Source organism: Brachyhypopomus gauderio, chromosome 9 (assembly GCF_052324685.1).
Source record: "Brachyhypopomus gauderio isolate BG-103 chromosome 9, BGAUD_0.2, whole genome shotgun sequence".
NCBI classification, from domain to species: domain Eukaryota; kingdom Metazoa; phylum Chordata; class Actinopteri; order Gymnotiformes; family Hypopomidae; genus Brachyhypopomus; species Brachyhypopomus gauderio.
The window spans coordinates 8,784,150-8,807,082 of NC_135219.1; the positions used below are offsets into that span (position 1 = coordinate 8,784,150).

At 49.4% G+C, this 22,933-nt stretch overlaps 1 protein-coding gene across 1 annotated transcript; it reads right to left on the reverse strand.

Annotated features, from left to right (window-relative positions):
• Positions 1 to 762: 762 nt before the first annotated feature.
• Positions 763 to 22,930, reverse strand: nudt14 (nudix (nucleoside diphosphate linked moiety X)-type motif 14). Its single transcript, XM_077016865.1, has 5 exons — positions 22,742 to 22,930; positions 10,171 to 10,214; positions 6,421 to 6,485; positions 4,421 to 4,727; positions 763 to 1,560 (listed from the first exon to the last, which is right to left on the reverse strand). Exons 1-5 carry the CDS (start codon positions 22,820 to 22,822, stop codon positions 1,311 to 1,313), a joined length of 747 nt encoding a protein of 248 aa, XP_076872980.1. The 5' UTR covers positions 22,823 to 22,930; the 3' UTR covers positions 763 to 1,310.
• Between the last annotated feature and the right edge of the window lie 3 nt (positions 22,931 to 22,933).

Sequence of the window (22,933 nt, forward strand, 5' to 3'; positions counted from 1 at the left end):
CTACGTATGACCTTCAAGTATTAGTTTTAAAGTCCACAGATTCACAAGGTGTTATTCACTACTGAGATCCAGTGTTTATGTCAAATAATTGTATAACTAAGACTAAATGAATGTCACTTTGTGCCATCACAATTCTTTTAAATTTGCTTTACACGTTTGCTTTTAAAAATACAAGCTTTACAGGCAGGCAAAGTCACTCCTGGTATATTCTGGGAGGTTAGAACAGATAAGAAAAAACATGGATTTGATAGGATTGTGGCAAAGTTGCTTTCTACAAGTAGAGTAGAGGATGGTCAATGAGTTCAAGATGGACACTATGTGCTACTACAGCATCAAATGTAAATTTCCCTTAAAAGGAGCTACAGTACTTGTACATTACATTCTGTTACTGCTTAATGATCTGCAGTAGCCAACAACTGTGATTGTGTCTCAGCAAAGTGTTTCTAATCCGGCTCAGAAGTCACAGACGACCCAGTTCTCACGATTCTGCTAGCATCACCAGACATCCAAAGTGCTATTTGTTTTTTTTCCTTCATATAGCTCCTTTAAAGAGATATCAGCTTGGTGTTGGGTATAAAGAACATTGACCCTGAATGTCCCAAAGTCTATGCTGGACCTGAGATGTCTGCTTGGCTATTCTATGCACAACTAAAAACAGCCCTATTATTGTAAACTGCGGTGGGCTCTATCCTGCACTTAGATAGCTGCCTAAACCCAAATGCACTGAGGACCACTCACATTGCTTACGGTGACATTTTCATGTTTTGTTTTTTGTGTCAAAGTGAGGCTGCAAACCTTGAGGGGAAATGGTGGACGCCTCACTCACTCGTTATAGCTCTGCTTAAACTCTGATGATCCGTGCTTCTCCCCCCCTCCCAATGTAAGGGGATATCCACACATTGCTCTTACCCTACCTGTTCCGACCTCATCTTGTGAAGTTGGAGAAAACAGGTTGCCATTATGAGGGCCATGGTGAGATTGTCACAAGAGTAGCTAAGCCAGCTAAAATGTCTGACTTCTGAAAAGCGAAGCATTTCATTTCACAAAACAAACTCACAATGACCCTGTTTAGTTCTATGGCGACCTGTCAGGCCTCGTCCGCTACCAAGGAAAGAGGATAGCTTGCATCGGTTGGCTGCAAAGTTTGAAACAGGACAATAGTTAGAACTAGTAACAATGGGGTAAAAAACCAAAAAAAAAATAAAAAAAAAACAAACAAACCAAGAACAGCCATTGACCAGATTAAATAGTAATAAAGGAGAGAGAGGGAGAGAGGGGCTGTAGGGAGCAGGAAGGACCTGCAGTTGATGTTACACATTGGTGGAGATCTTGTACTTGGGCGACATATTGCTGTGGAACCAGATGAAGCTGAAAATGACACCCATGGTTTTGGGGATGCTCTCGTCATAGGCGAAAGTCATGGCTTCGTGCAGGGGCACTTTGACCACCTCGATCAGCTCCCCCTCTTGAGGCTTCCCGCCCCCGTCGCTGACGCGGTCCTCGTCCGACACCTCGGCATAGAACATGGTCTGCTTGGCTCCGGTGACCCCGACCCCTGACCTGTAGGAGGGCACAGAGAAGGTCGAGGTCATCAGGTCATTGCCAAGCGTCACAGGTTATGCTATTTCCCTTTAAAAAGGCGCCGGAAGCAAAAAGCAGAAGGAACAGAATCTTCTGGGCAGTTGTGACTCTGCACTAACACGGGAGACATGATGAGTCTCAGCTGGAGGGCAGTTTGCTGAAGGCAGTGGTGACGTGAATGTGAACATTTTATAATAATGTTCGCACTGGATTATGATGCAAATGGAACCGAAGCTCCTGTAACAGGGATCATGATCTCTACTGCTGCGGGACGGCGTTGTGATCGGGGGGTCTCAACACCCCATGTGTGGACTGATGGACTGGACCATTTGGACATTTTAGGACTACCATATAAAGATGTATTTAAGACCACCAGCACAGGAATTACAGTAAGCATTGGTGCGACGACACTAAAGTACCACATCCACGTACGTGAGGAGGTACCTCACCTGAGACGCTGTCAAGGAGACATCACTATGGTAACATCCCCCAGGGAGAAAGGGGGATGACTGCAAATCTCTCTTAGTTCTTTCGTTTCCTGAGGCAGTGTCTAAAACTGCATTTGGGATACGGGCTCAGAAAATATGGAGGAGAATTAGAAGGCACAAATTTCCTCTCAGTAACAAATAATGGCATGACAGAATTACACTTTGACGTGAGGATCGGGGCTTCTTATACAAGCAGGCCGTGTGGGCAGGGGTTGCAAAACACAACACTGAATCTATTAGCATTTCCATGGAATTTCACGGCTTGTTTTATAGTTGCCTGGAGCAGCCAATCAGGACCTGGCAAAAACGAGACAGAAATCCAACTGCCCACATTCACTTTTTTAAACATCACTACAGTGGAATCTGAGCAATGTTGTGGTAATGCAGGAGATGCCCAGTATTTACGGAATATTCTGGAATTGGGCTTAAACCAAACAGGCTGGGCTTGTAAGAACCTGTAGCTCTGAAAGCCCACAATATTATCATATAGGTGCACAGTATGAGTACATATATTGGGTACTGTTACATAGGGGTATAGGGGGCACAATGACACCCACCAAGGTTAGACAAAGTATAAAGTGAGAACTGTAATCCTCAATGAGTCACTTGGATACCCTTTTACATTCAACCTTCTTCACGCTGAACCTTTCGACCACTTCAGGTCAGATTAGGAAGCATTTGCCCGTTGCGCTGGCGGGAAAACGTTGACACGGTGCCACTGCAGGGTGTTCTATAAAAAGCTGCTAGTTGGTAACACTTTCATTCACACGCGAATCGGGCGGCTAAACGCTTATGCAAATCGAACGGAGATGGAAATTGGTCTTTGAACTCTGGTCACACGAACACACGTTAATGAACCATGACAGTCTAGGGGCCTGTAAGTGTAAAACAGACCTCAAAATCTCTCAACTGCAACACTGAAGGAAAAACTATTCCACAAATAAAACAAAAAGAAACAACAACAAGCCTGATGTGCATGATGTGCACTAGTAACATATTTCTATTTCGTTGAAACGTCATGTATCTTAATGAACGTTGCTAATAACCATCTACTAATTAAATGTAATTACAATGTAATCTTAATGATGCACCATTTCCATGTTTCAATCTTAATCTCTGATAATCTTCCTCCTTGGGCGCAAGATCAAGTGATGAAGCCTCCACAGCTCAAGTGGTAAATCCCTTAACAGAGGTGTAAACGCGGGCGTACGCTGGGGTGTAAACGCGGGGGCGTACGCTGGGGTGTAAACGCGGGAGCTTACACTGGGGTGTAAACGCAGGCGTACGCTGGTCACACGCTCACCTCGTGTTCCCATGTCGACCTGCCATGTAGAAATAGGGCCCAACAACCGGCCATGACCCGAACAGCCCTGAACACACGTGGCAGGTGTAGGTGTGCGCCGGCAGGTGCTTGTGATTGCACAAAACAGCAGGTGTTCATCCCAGTGTGCAACTGCGTGTGAGAGAATGTGTGCGTGTCATATGTGTGCGCGTCTGAGGGAGTGTTTGTGGCTCCACGTAATGACCCGGTGGATAAGGAGCCGAGTGGGTAAGGACAGTCATCAACAGCAATAAGCAGGTGTGTATGCTCCCACACACACACACACACACACACACACACACGAGACAATAAAAAGGTTTATGACCGTCTCCTCATCCAAGGCTGATAAGAACTGCGTTTTGGCCTCCTGCTCTAGTCTCCGTTGGGGAGGGGCGTTGAGGGCACACTACATCTCACACACACACACACACATACACACACACACTGTTTGTGGACTGGCAGGACGATTACTGAACACCAAACAAAGAGAACGTCGTTCTGTGATAGTTGTTGAGAACAAGACCTCCATTACCTGGGTTGATGCAAAACATGCCTGTAAACAAACTGTGTGATTAAGGTTTAGCTGCACAGGCTAATTTTCCCTAAGAGTGTGTGTACGGGTAGGTCTGCACTGACTAGACAAGGGTGGGTCTGCACCGACTCTGTAGGTCTGCATCAACATTATATCCCCCTCACTTCTCAAGTGGCCATACAATAAACACTGGTCCTATGTAGCAGGCAAATGGTCATTTTTAATGCTGAAGATTGATTATCTTTGATTTGCCCTCCATATGCACATAACCCAGATTTTCCATACCCCTCTATGTTCTCTTTTTTAAATTTTTGATGTTTTTAGTTTGTCTGTATGAGTTTCCTTTTGGCAAGGCCTACAAACCTCAGTGGTACATCCTACTAAAGCTTTAGATCAGGAATCATCTGATGAAAAAATCTAAAAAATAAAAAGGTGTCAATGTGCTGGGACTGTGGAGCTCCGTTCCTCCTCACAGACGTGGAGAGCGCGTGTCTGCACCTGAATGACGTGATCCTCCTCAGCTTGGCGACAGGAACGTCGTACCCACACTCCTCCAGGACTTCCTGCCGGGCGATTTCCTCCAATGAGAGGTCGGGTTTGTCCACCAGACCAGCGCAGAGCTCGAAGGTCACGCCGGCCGAGGCCGGTGGCTGGTCGGGCCGGCCGGACACCGCCTCACCCTCCTGCCCCTCCCCTGGTGCCGGGGGTTCATCTGGGGCAGGTGCGAGGCAGGCCTCCTCCCCCTGCGCCCCCTCCGGCTGGGGAGGTGGAGGCGTGCTCTTCTCCCACTCACACATGTACACAGCTGCAGAGCAAAGCAGACCAGAGTCACCGACTTAATGCGCACACACTCACACACTCACTCACACACACACACACACACACACACACACACACACACACACACACACACACACACACACACACACACACACACACACACACACAGACCTGTGAATAGGAACAGTCTGGTCAGAGATCCCGCGTGGCCAAGCCCTCACTCAGATGTGGCATGATTACAGTTCTAAGCAAACACAGTGTGACCCATTAAAAAGTTTCAGATCAGGATCTACAAGGTGTTCGTCTCCATACACACCGTCTCCCGAGTGGACTGCAGAAAGCCGATCTGTTGAGGTAACATCTAAACCTCTTTGATCATCTCATTGAACTGTCCGTACCCTCATTACACAGACAGAGGTGAGACTGTTGGACTTTGGCAACCTGAGCTGTGGACAGTAGCGGGTGGACGGGAGCGAGGGGACCCTAGTTAAAGTAGTCGCGCCCGAGAGGCTTTGTTCCAGCACCATTACCTCACACAAAGCTCAGCCTCCTCTGTGAGCATTGTTCGAGACTTTAGGAGAAAAGGGGAGGCAGGGGGGAGAAGTTCTTTTCAATACACGGCCTTCCTTCCATTCTGAGGAGCCGGGCGCCGTCCCTGGCTAGCGCGCGGCCAAACAATAGCGAGGCGGCACAGCGCGGGGACACGGGCTCACGTAGGGCCGCGAGCCCTCCACTCGCATGGCCACTCGCGCCATGAAAAACGTTCCATTACGAGAGAGCTATTGTTTGCAAAGGGCTGGCAACAGAGCACAGAGCTGTGAACTCCAGTGTACCCAACTGTACTGGGACACGGTTATACAAACTCAAAATGTGTATTAAACACACACACACACACACACACACACACACAACAGGAAGAACATATAGAGTGACTTCACCCCTTATAGTGAAAAATGAAATCAGGAAACGGAAAATGACTGAAGTGCTTTATACGTTTAACTGAAAAAAAAGGGACAGTGTGAGGAAGGAAATGTACAGGAAACATGTTCCCTTCGGAAGGTTATCAGGACCGAACTGGCACAGAGCACTACCTTCTCCAACAGGTTCAAAATGGCAGCTGATGTCAGGTGCCTCACTAGTTAATGGAGCTCTTCAGACTTCAATCTCAAGGCTCATTATCACAATCACTGCTGCAAAAATGACAAAGTTCTCATTCATTTTGGCAGTCAGGACAAGAAGTAGGAATACGCACATGCGCATTTAAGCATGTTGCAAAACGTCCAGACAGAAGGCTGTTGGAGGTGCTGTTTTTAAAGCTCTGGGTTCTAACTGGAGACGGCTGGAGGCACGTTTGGAGGATGTATGAAGATGGCTGAACAGCTCTGAACACATACAAGAGTGCTGGAAGCATGAACGCAGGTGGGGCAGGCCGACCCGACCCGACCGACCCGCTCTCTGCTCAGTGGGCTATTTTCCCAATGGGTGAAGAGCAAACCCATCATGACTAACGTCTCAAACACCCAATGCCAACCCTAACTCTTCCACGGGGAGCTTCGTCCCACTTGCCGTCACACTGCATTGAGGTTTCTGAGCAAAAAACATCTATGAATGAAACACATTTAAAAACATGAAACTTGTGAAGCACGGTATGGTGTTCGTCTGCTGGGTCATGATGTGAGCCTTGAAATAGTTTAGTGTCAATCTTTTCTTTTTATTACCTGGGCGGAATTGCTTGACCAGGACGAAACAGTGAGAGGTGGTGTTGAAGATCAGCACAGAGACACTGGAGAGAGAGAGAGAGAGAGAGAGAGAGAGAGAGAGAGAGAGAGAGAGAGAGAGAGAGAGAGAGAGAGAGAGAGAGAGAGAGAGAGAGAGAGAGAGAGAGAGGGATGCGAGGGGGAGAGGGAGAGAGAAACAAGACACCATCTCATAAAACGGCTTGTGGATGAGCAACCATTATGAACAGCAGGTAGCAATGATCAATCTTCCCACAATTCCGAGTGACCTGAAAGCAAAACAAAGGACCTTCATATGGAAACATATGGCTGCTATCTCACAGCAGAAGTATTTTAAGCACAGCGCGCCCATCAACCTCTCCCCAAACCCAAACTACACACCAAGGATGAACCTACAAAGCGCATAAAAGAACTCAACACATTGGAATGGCAGGGCGTAGGAAGCAAAGCTCTTTAGTCTTGGAGTTCTAGTGTGTAGAATGAGGTGATGATGAGAAGGAGGTCTAAACTATCCTCAACAGGCTTAGAGAGAGAAGCACTTGAGGGTGGACATATCTACGAACCAGTCTGATACCCCACAGACACAATGTTTACTCATCAGCAACTCTAAACGGGAAAGAAAACCAAAACTGAACACCAACCCTCAGTTATAAGTGTACATTAAACCTGCAAAGGTCAAAATAGCATTAAGATGGACTCAGGGTTGTTGTGGGTGACAATTGCAGGGATTTGTGCGTGATGGGAGGTGGAAGAGACTGGGTTCATGGGCTACAATCTCACTGCACCAGGCTCACACATTCAGCCAGGATTAGTAGACTGGTCTTTGTCTTGGGTCATCACTTCAGTTCCTACACTAAGGCTAATACCTTGGGAAGGAGAGAATAAATACCGGCATCTTAACGCTCTCTGGATAATAGGATTTCACCGGGCTAAGAAAGGAAATCCACCAAAGCATGCTGGGATAGCCTGACCTTTGTTGGTGGACCGAGAGCAAGCTAATCACTCCATGGAGCAAGAGGTCAAGCAGGGTGTCCAGAGCTTCTACTCTCCCACGAGCGCCATTCACCCTCCCGCCCACCTCCAACCCGCACCTCTTCCCCCCCCCCCCCCCCCCCCCCCCCCTGAGGGCAGGTCTGAGAGCCACTTGTCTATGGCTTAAGATTGTTGTCAAGCTAGGTGATCGGTGGCTTGACCGTGTCGCACTTGTGCGTGCATGTGTGGGGGTGGAGGGGCGGCCGGTAGGTGTGCGTGCGCAATTGTTCGGAAGGTAGTGGAGACTCGGTCCTGTACACTGTTGGGAAAGCGGATGTGTCTGTTGGGGCAGGAAGTCCTGCCCTGCCCTGCCTTTCCCATGGTGAATGCGTTATGGTGGAGATTACCACTCACCCTGGCTGCTCTGAGGACAGACACATTAGCACAAAGAGGTAGACCCTTGCCCTGAATACGCAGGCATGTACACTCTGGAAACCAGAAGAGAACACCCCCCTCTCCCCCAGCGTCTGGGAGGGAAGCTCATTATCTAGAGACACCATGATTCATTTGTGCCTGTGGTCATGATTACAAGTGTCTGGCTACATTTTAAGAGCCTCTATCTCGCCATCTCTTCTCCATCCCTTCCCCTCCATCCAGTCCGTTCTCCAGCGAGAAGAACCGCTGGTCCAGCTCCTCCATCTTCTGGGAGACGGTGCCCACGTTCTTGTCCACGGTGGCTGAGCGGCTGCTGGGTTAGGTCACCTGCTCGCCTGCTGGGTCATTGGCACCATGTTCCACAACGCTCCCCGTGGCATCGGTGAGACAAACTGGAGGCGTTGCCAAAGATTTCACACGTTATTAAGCCCATCGTTGGATACGACTCTTTCTGTTGCGTTGTGACAGTGTCACGCTTGAACAGACCAATTGGTGGGAGAGAAGTAGGAGAGAGAGAGAGAGAGAGAAAGATGAGGCTGGTGTGGGTGAGTGCCTGGCTCCCATGTGTGGAGTCACCTGAACCCAGCAGTACCCCTTCATTTTCATGCACAAGAAGATGTGAAGATCCTCTTTCTCGCTCTCCTTCTCAGCCCTGAGGCTCAAACCCTGTTCATAAAAGACAATTGACACCAATTCTCTGGGCTTCTTGCCTCCAAAGGACCAGCAGAGTGCTCACAAAGGGCCACAGCAGTGGCACTAATGACCTGAACAGATGCTCCTCTTAATGGCTTTTCCTCTCAACTGCAGCACCCCAACCCCCTCCATCCTTTCCTGCATCCCTCTCTCTCTCTCCCGCTCTCTCTATACCTCTCTCTACAAACATTGACCAAAATAAACTCGCACATCAACAACACAAACAGTGGGACCAAATGCATCAGACAACCAAATGGCCAAGTGAAACACTTGTATTTGTGCCAAGTGACTGTAACAGATTAAATTGCATTGTCATTTACAGCGTCCAAGTTAAAATGCACCAAAAGCCACTGTATCCGTGCGAATGCCATTGACTTTCCCGACTCCTGCAGGCAGAATTATGTAGTTGTGTTTATTCTGCCTGTCCAACATGTTCCACACATCCATCTCTAAAGGCACAGGGCTACCTAAGGAACTCGTATCCATGTGACAATGCAATAAATCTCTTTCTATGATTAGCTGGGTTCCGTTCTCAAATACTATACTTCACCACCTTTTGTGAGCAAGAATGATCAAATCTCTTTACAGCTTCTTATAAAAATAAGTAACATCTGTCAGCGTTGATGTACAGTGCCTACAGAGGGCTATAAGCTCCTCACCAGCTCTCGAGAACTCAGTATGAAAGGTCAGCCATGGTTGCAGAATCGAAGAACAGACTACAGGTGCTGGGAGGCTGCTCTCGAGTGTAGTCACCCAGGGGGCAAGTTTGGGTCCACTTGAAGTTGGCTTTTTTTTTTTTTTTTTTTTTTAAAGAGAGGTTTTAGCTTAACTGCCCCAGGACACAGTGGTGAGAAGCGTAGCCAGTCTGGAGGATTCAGTGGTTGCTCTGAGCAGACGGGCACTACTTGGCTTCCTTTTCTAGTACTCAGTTTAGAGACTCCAGGCTTAGCGGATCTTATCTTTCCAGGTTTTATAACCCAGGGTTCCATAGTAGCCTTGATTTATGCTTCCAACAATACAGGAAATGGCTCTATAAACCAAACGACCACACAGGCTAGTACAGCCAACTCAAACCCGAGTTTCCCTCTGGCCAGAACCAGGCCTTACACTACAGGAGGCCTCAAATGCTGGCTGAGCTTTCCAATCCACATGAACTCCCTGTTCCCTCAGACCACGGCTCAGTCGCTTGGGCACGCAAGACGTCCTGTTCAGGGAGAGCCGACGTAATGCCGACGGCACACGACGTGATGCTGTGATGGAAGAAGCAGAGGAGCGAGAAAAGGGAGTCAAGTAGCCAATGAGGATTCAGCTGCCCTCTAAACCACACACTTCCTGACCCCTCCTGGCCACACCCACCACCGACGATGGGAGCTAACGGCTTTAGCTGATGAGCACGGCTTTGCTAAGGGCAACTTTCATTACATTAGGGCCAGAAAATTGGCCGGGTGAGCGGTGGGTAGTCAAAGAGAAAAACACGTCATGAAAGGGCGATGAACCTTTAAGTGCAGGATTAAGGGTAATGAAGTGAGAAGGAAATGTGCCACTGGGCTAGAAGATTCCAACAAAACAACAAAGCTGCAAATCACCTCGAGCACTGGATTCAGTAAAATGGCTTCGGTGATAAAAACATACCTGTCATGGGTTCGCATGAAGTCCCACGACTTCTTTGTTCCATTCTGTAAAGAAACAAAAAGCAACAAAACAGGCAACAGTGAGTCTAATTGGAAACCATTTTTGTGAATGCAATGCAATTTTACGCAATTTTGACAGAGGAATTGTAACATTTCATCTTCCCATGGTGACAGGTCAGAAAAAAAAGAATTAACATATTATAGCTGTAACATTTTTTATGCAATCACGCATTGCATGTAGAAATACATGGAACATCAAAGACCAGGATTTAACCTATGACATCCTTGGATTTAACCCAGGACATGCTTGGATTTAACCCAGGACATTCTTGGATTTAACCCAGGACATCCCTGGATCGCAGTCATAATGAGAAGCACTTGCGGCCTTTTGCTCTCTGAGCTGACCGTTCAGGTTGACAAAAGCTTCAACTAAATGTTTATGATGTGCTACACAGTTTAAACGGCATGAAAGAGGTTTACGGAGTGCAAAACTCAAACGTGTTCGTGTCAACCCACCGCGCCATCGACTCGGGAACGGTTCTGGGTCCAATTCAGCTGACACAGCAACAGTACAATACAATGTGGAAGAATGTAGCCACAGTATAGACTGAAGGAACTCACATCCTCCAGAGAAGGCAATCAAACATGAACTCTCACTTTCCGTCTCGCACAGCCAGCATCTCTGGCATGTTTGATCACTTCAGCGCTTTGAGATAGAGTTTCTGCAAACCATGCAGCTCACAAGAGCAGGCATGCTGGGAAAGCCCTTAGCCACGGGTTTGCGTCTACGAGAGATCATGTAGGAGTATATTTATGAGATGAAGCATGTAGAGTGTTTATATTAACACAACGTGTACCCAACACAAAGCTGGTCAACATCAAACTTCACCAAACAGCAAAAATCGGAAGCATAGTAGATTATTACCCAAGTCAAGCACATGCTTCAGTGTTTCGATATGTAGCCAATGAAGAACATAGGCAGTACACAGGAAGCAGATGATAAAATCAGTCCCACATGCAACTTGGATAGAGGATACAAGACAAATTTGGAATAGGTTGTAAATGTACTGTATTTGCTAATTATTTTTGTATGCAATTCTTATTTCCTAGAGTCCTATATGGCTAAATGCTTTAGCTGCATATTGACCACTTAAACTATGATGAGAAGACAGCATGGAAAGCAGAAAATATTTGCATGTGCGCATCCGTCAGATCAGAGACAACAATTAGGACATTTTCTGTTTAAAACATTTCTGTGTAAAACACAAATAGCCGAACTGCTACAATTAATAATAATTCTCCAGACCATAATAATAAAGTGGCTGTGGTCGCACTGCAAATCAGCAGCAAAAACAAAACGTGGTCAACAACTCTAGACCTCGCAGCGTCTCCATGCCAACGGACGCTGTGTTTACGCGGCGCCTCGTCCTAGCCCGGGAGCGCGGCGGGCCCTCCAAGTTAATGAACAGTGAGCTCTCCAACCGGCCCAAACGCTTCACCCCAGGTGGTGGAGTGGAACGGCGGTATCAAACGAGCAGGTCTGCAGGGCGCTCCAGCCTCCCGGGGCGCCGTGCCAAGACCCACGGAGGTCACGGCCCACGGTGTCACGGCCCACGGGGTCACAGCCGATAGAACTGCACGTCCCGACTCCCAGGCTCAAGCCGGTGCCTTTGGGATCCGATGTGTGGTAATTTTTTGGGGTATTTTTTTCTGAGGTGGGGTGGAAAGAACTGAGGTGCATGGGCAAGCGTCAGCACGATGGGTCATAAGCGAGCGGGGTGGAGAGTAACACCACCCTTTACACCCTAGAGAGGGAGAGCTCTCTCAACTGTAGTAAAGAAGCGCGCAGAAAAGGGGCCTTTGGAGATTTAAAGCAAAAATTATTTACAAGAGATCAACTTGTGATGCCTTTTTTTAATTAAAGCACACACACCTCGCCATGACCTGATGATTGCAGTGTGTTTGTCACTTGAGAAAAAAAAAAAAGAAGTGTGAAGCAGTCATTGTCATTCGTTAAGAGAGAGGTGTTTAAAAAAAAAAAAAGAATAATTGTAAAAATAGCACATGGCTTTTGCTCAATTTATGTCAGCAGTACAAAAGCATTACTGTTAGTGCATGCAGCTCAGAGAGCACTGCAGAAAATCAGAAAGTATAATGAAAGTATCATCTCATGCACGCTAGGGCAGAGGTGTGTACCCTGCTCCTCAATAACTTCAAAGTGATCCGAACATTTTTGTGTAGGAGTGAAATCCATCATTTTCTCCCATGGGGCAAGAAGTGTAGGGATGAAAAGGGCCCTTCTGTGGCAAGTGTGTACTTGAGTGCATAGTTGTGGAGGTGTAACTGAGCATGTTTAGATAGGGGTGGATGAGAGAAGATGGCTGGGAAGCTTCCAAGTGGACACCCTGAGATCTCAGGTCCACGTTCACCTCGCCTCAATATTCTGGATGTACAGGACGATGGCATCCGGCCTGAACTCTTGTATCTGTTACCTTCCCCTGTCGTCTTGGCGACCGGGGCGACTCTCCAGCCCGGCCGTGGACGGGGATTCCACAGGTGGGAAGTCGAGGCCCGGGGGGGAAGACGTCTCCGCCGTGGTCGCCGTGACAGCTGGCCAGTCATGCTGGGTGGGAAGTGGGGGGTGGGGGAGTTGTGGGTTGGGGTGGGGGGGCTAAGCAAGTTCGTGCAGAGCACGCACGCGAGCGGCGGAGAGGGCGAGGGCGCTGACACAACAAGCCCAGGAAGAGCGAGCATCGCCGATGCCACAGCCCAAGTGCATGCTGGGACAGGACCGGGCCGGCCCACGCGGGGCCTTGGGGCTGCGTGCTATTGGCTTTTAAAGTGGCGCAAGCGTTGTAAGCGGCCCGCGCACGCTACGAATCTCAGGTCTGAGGCATTACTCTGTAATTACCGCCATCAGATAGTGCTGCATTATCAAGAGCAGTGTCAGATGAGGGCTCCCGCCGCAGGGCCCATCCGCTTCACCTCCCTGGGTCAGGAAGGGCCCAGGCGCTACCGCACCGAGCTCGCACTCGTCACCGTCTCAGGCTGAGCGGTGCAGCGTTTACGAGACGGCCGCAGGAGCGCTAGCACTTTCCCTTTTCACTCGATTATCTCCGTCCTACCAAAAGAAAGAGCAGCCCACTCAGACAGGAAACACACAATGCCTTTAAAGGAAAACACAGCCTTTCATTTGTTTACAGGTTTGTTTACTGGGCATCAGGTTGCAGATTGAAGGCGGCTGCAAATATTGAGCAGCGCGTGGGCGTTGCGGACGTCTTCAGCGAGGCATTTAAACTGGTAAGTTCCTTCCTCACTTTCACTACAGAAGCTGTCAGAGCAAAGTGACAGACAGCTACATTAAAGCTGCAATCACCTTTGGCAGAACTATTTTCAGGAGTGTTATATTCTTAAAGAACTCGACAAATTCAGCTATGCTGAAGGATTAGGCTAGACCTCGTCTCTCCTCACCTATGCATATACCTCAGTGCCACTCAGCAGGTGTAAACAGTTGAACTGATTCAAAGATATACAAAAAATATTACCTGATAAAATCAAACTCCTTACGCCAAATTCCACTCTACCAGTCAACACACTTGATCCCACAGGTCTAAAGTTGTTCCTGAACGTCTCACATCAGTCTCCTCAACATTAGCTCTCAGAAATTTGTCTGTATTTATATCACATAAAGGTTTGAACTGTATATTTGTTAGGTCTGCTGTTTTCACTTTCTTGACTGAACAGCTCAAATATGTTTTAACAGACAATTACATTTGCAATAAGCATGTTAGTGGAGGCAAGGTTATAAAAATGAAATCACAACAAGCACAGACTAGCTTGAAGGCATAAAAATCCTTTGACTTTGTTGTCAAACTGAAGACAGCTGCCTGAGGAGATTCCATTTGCCAGACACGCAACCGCTTTGGAACGGCAAAGTTGCAATAATACAGCCAATGACTTGCACTGCATGAAGTTGACATTTATGCTAAAATGACCTTTTTTATTTGACTCAGCAGTGCTTACGGACCGTTGCGGTAACTCTCATTAACACGCAAACCACCTATCGTTCATTAAAGAGGGAGCAGCGCTCAATATGGTTCAAAATGACATTTACAGCCGTTCCCACCTCCCGAATCAACCTCCCAGAACCAGTCAGACGTCGAAGAGCGCCCGCGTAGAGCAGAGCTGTGAGGCACCGAGAGGGTGGACAGATGACAGGAGTCCCTCATTAACACGGGCACGCACCGGGTCAGCGGGAAAAGCCCTTTGGGACCCTGGGAATCACCGGCGACACGGATTACGATACAGATTACAGGGGCCGGGGGTGGGGCGGAGGGTGGTTCAAGGACCTCGAAATTAATGTTCTCCCCTGGCCCTGCGTGCAATAAAGGCTGCGGGGAGAATGGGGAAGAAGAGACGGGCTCTTGTTCTTTTGGGTGCTTAAAGTCTAATTACCGTCAGCTCCCAGTTTATAATGCGGTGACCCCGGCAGCTGTCGAGAATTCAATTGCCGTCACGCTGCCATTTACAATCGGGGCCTTTAATTCCCACCATGTGACGTACAACGTTCCAGGATTTAACGCCCTCATCACGGTCCGCTCCCAGCAGGCGGCCGCGCTCGGCCCGTCTCGCTAATGCACATTCATGGCCGGCCAGAGCGCTGCTGACCGGCCGTGTGGCTCGGGAGTACAGGTGGCCATTAAACCCCTGTGGAGAACAGACAGAGGGACGAGATGAAGACAACACCAGAGAGGTTGTAGAACTTAAAACCGACTCGAAGCTCTGAAGCGAAATCACCACGGCCCTGGAGTCCGACGTGGACTCAACACGAGTGTGCTCACATGGATGTGAAGATGGGAAAAAAAAGAAGTATATTTGTGTTTTGGTTTTCTTTCAGCCAGTGTGTGATTTGGCCTCATGGAGGGTAATTTCATACTTCCACTTGTCACACAAACAAAGGCGCACACACCCACGCTTGCGTAGACTGGTTAATAGAGTTCTCAGCACTACTTCAGTATAAACAATCCGGATCGCTAAGGTAAATAATAAGACTGTAATAATTACATCAAGTAGCAACCGGTGTAAGCGAGCGCAGCAGCAATCAAACAAAGCCCTGGCTGTGTAAACAGGCAGCGGCCGCTTCCTGGCAGAGGTGCTAGTGGCCACCGCTCACTCAGCGTGGACGTCCAGGAGCACCGAGCGGTCAGGAGGGTGTCGACAATCAATCAGTAAAGATTAATTAAGCAGTACTGCTATTGAGGTCCATCTGTGTGAGCGTGTGTGTGTCGGTGAGGGGGGGCAGAAGAAGCTGGAAGATTCTGTCTGAATGGGCTTTGTGATCCCCCCCCCGTTTCTCTCCTGTGCTCTAGAGGACGGAGGCAGGGCTGAAAGAAAGGTTAGATCAGAGGCACCTCACCCTCTTTGTCTCCATCTGCTGCTCCTGCCTCTAGCCACCCCCCCCCCTCCACCCCCGAACCACCACTCCTACTTTCCTTCTGCCCAATCCCACAGGTGGAGATACTTAAATTAGCCCTGGGGGGACATGGCGCTCACTGCTGTGTGGGGCGGAAGTGTAGTGGCCCTGGGCCACCCTGCCCAGCCCTGCCCAGCCCTGCCCAGCCCTGCCGGGGTCCCACCCAGCCCAGCCCTGCCGGGGTCCCACCCTGCCCACCGCCGCTGCCGAGCTCCTCAGAAGCTCGATTACACAGCGGCTTGACGTATGGTGAAACAAAGCCCATCAGTCTCTTGATGTGGCAGCGTGATACATCACGGGCCTCTCAGAAGCCACCGTAACGTTCTATTTCGAGGACTTTTTTTTTTTTCCCGCCACTGCGCTCAGCTTGGGAAAAAGCCGCCTATCTGAGAGAGCAGCTCATGAAGAGGCAGACAACACTGTACTTTATATTACCACACGAGTGATTTATGAAGCTTCTCACAGCCCCAAACATCATTGTTCCCACAAACAATCCACAATCTCACAGGGAAGTGATACACAGGACGCAAATACAATGCCCTGAATGGCGGTTCAGCACCCCCGGCCGCAGGCCCGAGGCCACAGCAGGCAGTGGGAAAACGTTCTCGCCCCGAGCTCTCACCATTATGGGGCTCCCGGAGCTCAGGCTGGCCTAGGAAGTGGTTTGGGGTTAGCAGCAAAGCGAAGGGCACTACAATGTTGGGAAAGAGATGGAGATCCACCCTGCCTGGCTCCCGTCGGACGAGTGTCAGCGCTACCGTGCCGGCGGTGCGACTCGTGCCACGACTCCCACGGGACAAACGGAGTAAGTCGGGCCGGGCGAGGCCACACAGGACCGGCACCACCGAGGAACGACGGCACAGACGCACTGCAGACAGAAGTCTCTCCACGAGAGGGCCGGAGCAGGACGCGGGAGAGGCAGGACCGTTTCAGGATCCGGCAGGCTGCCTCCACAAAACAAGGGAAGAGCGAGCGTGCGTCTCACCTTACCTTCCCTGCGGCTGATGAGCGGGACGTCAATAAACAGAGCTCGCCCTGCCACCGGAAGAGGTCAAGGGTCGCCAATGACCCTACACCGACCACCTGTCCGCCGTCTCTCCAGGGCGACTTAACAAGGCTCAGAGGAGCAGCCATCTCAGAACTGGGAGCGGTAGCAGTGGAGATAACCCGGGCAGCGTCTGAAGAACCAGGCCTTCTTCAGGCCCACTCGTGCCGCTTCTCCTTTTACAGCCCCAGCATTGGAGCAGCAGCATAAATTAGCCCCACCCCCACCCGAACCCCACTCGCCCAGCCCCACCCCTCACCCGAACCCCACTCGCCCAACCCCACCCCTCACCCGAACCCCACTGGCCCAACCCCTCACCCGAACCCCACTCGCCCAACCCCCAACCCCTCACCCGAACCCCACTCGCCCAACCCCACCCCTCACCCGAACCCCACTCGCCCAACCCCACCCGAAACCCCACTCGCCCAACCCCCAACCCCTCACCCGAACCCCACCCCTCACCCGAACCCCACTGGCCCAACCCCCACCCGAAACCCCACTCGCCCAACCCCCAACCCCTCACCCGAACCCCACTCGCCCAACCCCCAACCCCTCACCCGAACCCCACTCGCCCAACCCCACCCCTCACCCGAACCCCACTCGCCCAACCCCCAACCCCTCACCCGAACCCCACTCGCCCAACCCCCAACCCCTCACCCGAACCCCACTCGCCCAACCCCCAACCCCTCACCCGAACCCCACTCGCCCAACCCCCAACCCCCACCCGAACCCCACTCGCCCAACCCCCAACCCTCACCCGAACCCCACTCGCCCACCCGAACCCCACTCGCCCAACCCCACTCGCCCACCCGAACCCCACTCGCCCAACCCCACTCGCCCACCCGAACCCCACTCGCCCAACCCCACCCCACACCTTCTTCTTGCTCACTGGACTCCAATACATTCATCACCTCTGTTCACTCTCCAGCACTTCTGCCTTTGCGTAAATCCCATTTCCTGTGCCTACTGAGCGGGTCCAGCAGCCTGGTGCTGGGGCGATGGCCGCCACACGTTTCCCATGGCCTCCTAACCCCTGCCTCGCCCCGGCCGGCCTCTCCCCATTGTCCCTCATCTGTTCTTGCCCACCCGATGCGCGCTGTTATCCACCCACCAGCCCCCTGCCCTAATCCACCACCCCACCCCACCCCTACACCACCCGCCCCACCCACACATGCTCCTTTGATACCCCTCCTCCCTGGACCCCTGTGGCTGAAGCAGCAGACAAGCAGCTGGACCAGTGGACCACGCTGGCTCGGTTTCTGGCTCACGGGACACAGGAACCCATCTGGGACATCAGCGTGACCCCTGAAATCCATTAACCATCCAGCCAACTGACTGAATTAATCCATAACAGGACCCAATTGGTCAGCATTTGATTAGTACTGTACATGAGTTACAACTGCCAATCAAGCCTCTCCTGCGCGTGTGTGTATGCATATGTGTGCTTGCTGAGAATCTTTTTACAAATACCACGCAGGACAATGAAAACCAGCAGCCTGAAAACGTTTAGGGCTTTAAAACGTGGCCGAACGGCGACTCCACTTGATCACGACATCACGTGTGCCAGGTGGTACACGAGTTTAGTACCAAGATTCACCTTCACTGTGACTGTAATGGAGCGCTAATCCCACAGTATTACCCCATGGTGCGTGTCACAATCGGTGCCGAGCAGAGCAGCACAAAACGATGGCATTGGGTTGATGAAGTGGGGAGTGCCATGCCCTGGGCGGGCCCAGGTGAGGTGAGGGGGCGTGGCAGAGGCAGTGGGGGGAGGTACAGGTGAGGGGAGGGGGCGTGGCAGAGGCAGTGAGGGGAGGTACAGGTGAGGGGAGGGGGCGTGGCAGAGGCAGTGGGGGGAGGTACAGGTGAGGGGAGGGGGCGTGGCAGAGGCAGTGAGGGGAGGTACAGGTGAGGGGAGGGGGCGTGGCAGAGGCAGTGAGGGAAGGTACAGGTGAGGGGAGGGGGCGTGGCAGAGGCAGTGGGGGGAGGTACAGGGGGCAGGGCCGGCAGGCAGCAGTCAGCTCCTGATATAGAATGCCAACAGGGACATGTGGGCGGAACAGCACGGTGACTCAGTGATGTGGCATCTGATGCTGCAAACCCCAGGACGAGAAGATTCATAGAAACCATCTACTGCAGCTTCTGAAAAGACTAAGCAATACATATTTACACACACACACAAAATATATAAACGCACGCACACACGCACACTCAACATCCACTTTACTACAATAATGTATTCATTAGAATCACCCGGCGGGTGTAGACACTAGAACCTCTCTGCCGTCATGCACGGATGGAGCTAGTGTGCCTCGTGATCACTGGTTACTCCCAGAACACGAGCTTGCTCCTGGATCTACAGTTTTGGGTGGAGGACCAGTTTCAACACAGCACCGACACCAATACATGCAAAAACTCCAGCAACACTGCTGTGTGTGATTCACTCACACCACCCACCTCACCCACCGTGTCAGTGGGTGGAGAACAGAACACAGGCGGCAGTGGTTATGGCCAAACCTGGGTGTGACCAGCGGGGAGGGAGACACAGGTTGGCTGGCAAACTGCACACGGTTGTGCGTTTTATTTCTTCTCATTAAATGTGGGCGTACAAGCACGCACAATGTGCGAGTACACACACACACACACACAGGCATGCTTACTTCAGTACAGGATCAATACTTAATAAAATAAATTTTACTAAAATTCACTAAACTCAATAAAATTTAATTATGCCTTTGGTAGAATTAAATTAGAAAAGAATGGGCAGCTCAGTTCAATCTAAAGGAAACAAGAATTTTAAGCATTTTAAACAACAACAAACAAACAAGCAGGGGTCAAAGGGTCAGACAGTCAGACAGCCATAGCTGGGCAGGCCATCTATAACCATCAATATAATAACCATGAAAGAGAAACGGAAAATGAAATAAAGGCAAAACCTAGAACAAAAGCTCAGAACATGACGAGGAATTCAAGGGTCAGGAGGTGAACAAACACACAAGGACTAATGAGGACCACAACAAAGGTCAGTGACATTAGGGGCAGGAACCTCAATGACTGACCAATGGAGACCAAACAAAACCAAAATAAAAACTCACGGGACAAGCAACATGGGAGATGAAAATAGACTACTGCTATTTATATATATTACCTATCCATCTTAGGATTAGAGCTGCATTAACTCTAATTATTAAAATTTACATTTAATATTTTTAAACGCTTATTCTAGAATGTTACATGCACAGTACATACAACTCAAATGAAACAAGACAACTGAGCACAATACCACTCTGCTCAACTATGAAACATCTGACTACATGCCAAAATTTACAGCTAAATAGCGTTTCTGCTTTTGCTGTGGTTTTACAAAGAGACACGTAATTGCCAAACTTCACTGGTATTAATGTCAAACTTTTGGCACTGTGACAACTCCACAACACACATGATATCGTTCAATTAAGCAAACGCTTTGAGCAATCAGGCCAATAATGGAGATTATACGTGAACATTGTCAGTAACCAACAGCTGCTGATCAGTCCCTGCAGAGCAATTATGACCTGGCATATTCCTCTAAATAAAGTTCCAGCTTATTTTTATTCCAATTTTTATACATCTAGCTTTAACGGCATGTCAATAGAACAATATCTCTCTATGCCACTCCATTATTTTGTCCTGTGCTTGGGAATATTGTCAGACTACATAAAATGACCAACTTTGAATTTTAGCTCACAGTCCTGAATTTTGCTGTAGAATTTCCTCATAGTTTCGAATGTAATGTTCCCTCGGCAACCGCAAGAAACTCCAGCTTCTGAGGCAACAGGGCAACACACGATTATACTCACTTCATCACCATCCATTATTGTGTGATTGTGTAAATGTACAAAATGGTTACTTTTGTCACATCCATCTACATGAAACCGGAACATCACAGTGGTCTTTAGCAAACCCAAGATAGGGAGCAGTGGTTTCTGGAGATCGCTGGTTTCCTGTGGGAAACTTGCTTTCGGTCATGTGATAGATTTACGCTTTTGTGGTAAACTCGGAGGAAACATACAGATCTGTAACTGTTACAACCCAAGTCGTCACTATTTGAGAAATCTGTGGTGTGCATGGGCCCTGGTCATGGTAGAAGTGCCACTCGCAGGCTGAGAAGTGGTGGAGATGTTAGACCAGCAGCTATCAGGCTGACTGACTAAAACCCAAAACTTTTACAAATAACGTATTAACCTCTTGTACCATTTTAGCTGAAATCCTCAAAAAAACTCTTTAAATCACATCATACTGCGCATTGCAACAATATTCTGTTGAGAAGACCTCGAGGCTAAAAGTAAGGGGGTTTCTCGCTTATTTTGTTTGGTGGTGTAGGTCAAAGCCACACCTGAAGTGACCAGAACACCTGACTCCAATTACCCTATTTAAACAAAGCCCTTTTCCCTTACAAAAACACATTAACTATCAATTACTTTACAGTCATATCTACAGTAAACATAGCAATGCATAAATGTGTGGTGAAAGACTTTGTTTTATTAAACCTGTGAGGTAGATCAAGTCATGTTTTCAAACCTTTTCTTGCACTACTGATTCAGTAATTCAGTGAGGGCAACTCTCCATTACAGCATGTAAAAACAGATCACTTTTAAACTACTAGTGCCATTAAGAATGTGAAGCTTCAATGGGTCAGCAGGCTGAGGAAACGTCTTTCTCTTCTGCAGTGGAGGCACGAGAATCAAGTTTCCTTCCTGTTCTAATACAGCAGATGTCATTTGACCAGCCCCAAACATGTCCAGACCTGAACCAGTTATATACAAAATGCAAATGAGTCTCTATTATTTATTGTATCTTAAAACTTCCCCAGAATGGTCATGTGCCCTTAATTCCCTCTGTTGAGTAACCAACGACTTTGCAGCACTGGATATCTTATAGCTCAGCTGATGACCTCGGGCCGGCACGAGCGCCTTCCCAGTATGTAGCACGTGAGTCAAGAGTGGTCCAAGTGTGATTCGATAGAGCATCACCTTGGCAACCCCGCATCATGACCGTGAGTGATAACCCCACGAGAATGTGGCGTGATTGCACCATGCATTCCACCCATACCAGCACCCAGCAGCGGATGTACATGACTAAGACATCTCTCAAGTAACAAAGGGCCCTGGACCGAGGACTATGACTAACGTCCGCAGGAGAAATCACTACCGCGTGCAGAAAAACGAAGGGCCCGCCACGCGCATTTGCAGAAGTACAATCAGGGAGGAAAGACGTCCAGGTGCACCACTAGTACAAAAGGTCTTGATGCATGTCAGGACAACACACGGGAAAATGACGCTAGCTAAGGAAATGTTTATGAATTTGCTTAAATGTTTTCCGCAGCCTAACAGTTTCCACGAGCTCTTAACAATAAGGTATTTTTGAAACAACAAAAGGTGACGGACGCATGAAGTAATTCGGAATATTTTGTTCAAATAAGAACCGTCATAAGGAACGTGTACAACAAACCATTTAAAGCGTTTTAAAGTCGTAATTAAAGGCAACTTGCTATTTCGCCCCTCGTGTTGAACACAACTGAACACAAAGCACACACAGCTAGCGAGACCTGCACACATCACGATGCACAAGAGCAACATGGAAACTCCGGACGTTGCATGCAGCCTATTTGACGTGGGAAGCACATGGTGAAGTGGTCAGATCTTCAGCCACCATGATCCTGTAAGCAGCAGGACGTGCAGGACTCAGCTGGGCTCGCTACAGCAGGCTGGCGGGGACGCGCCCGAGGAGTGTGTGTGTGTGTGTGTGTGTGTAGAAAGTGCTTCCTCCTCTGTGCAGCTCTGCAGCATTTCTGCTATTAGCCGAGCGAACGCGTCCGATTCCCGCCGCACCGCGATCTAATCTAACATTTAAAAGCATCCCGGAATAAACTAGTGGCTTTTAGAAACAATTTGACTTGGAAGCAACGAGACACGGTTCGGCAGCCACGGCCGAGCCCGGGTGGATGTGGGCTGGGCCAGCAGCACAGGAGGGTGAGCGCGAGCTGCTGGTCCCGCGGCGCGAGCCCTCACTCACCTGGCTGTACCGCACCGTGAAAGGTCTCAGGTAGTTGGAGCTGGCGCACGGAACCACCTGGATGTTACTAATCTGCTCCATGCTTCAGATATTGGTGCCCGCCAGCGTCTCACGACACAGCTCAGCCGCAGCACACGAGCCTACGGTGGACAAACGAAACGTCTACGGAAGCCCGCGAAGGGCAGAATAAAA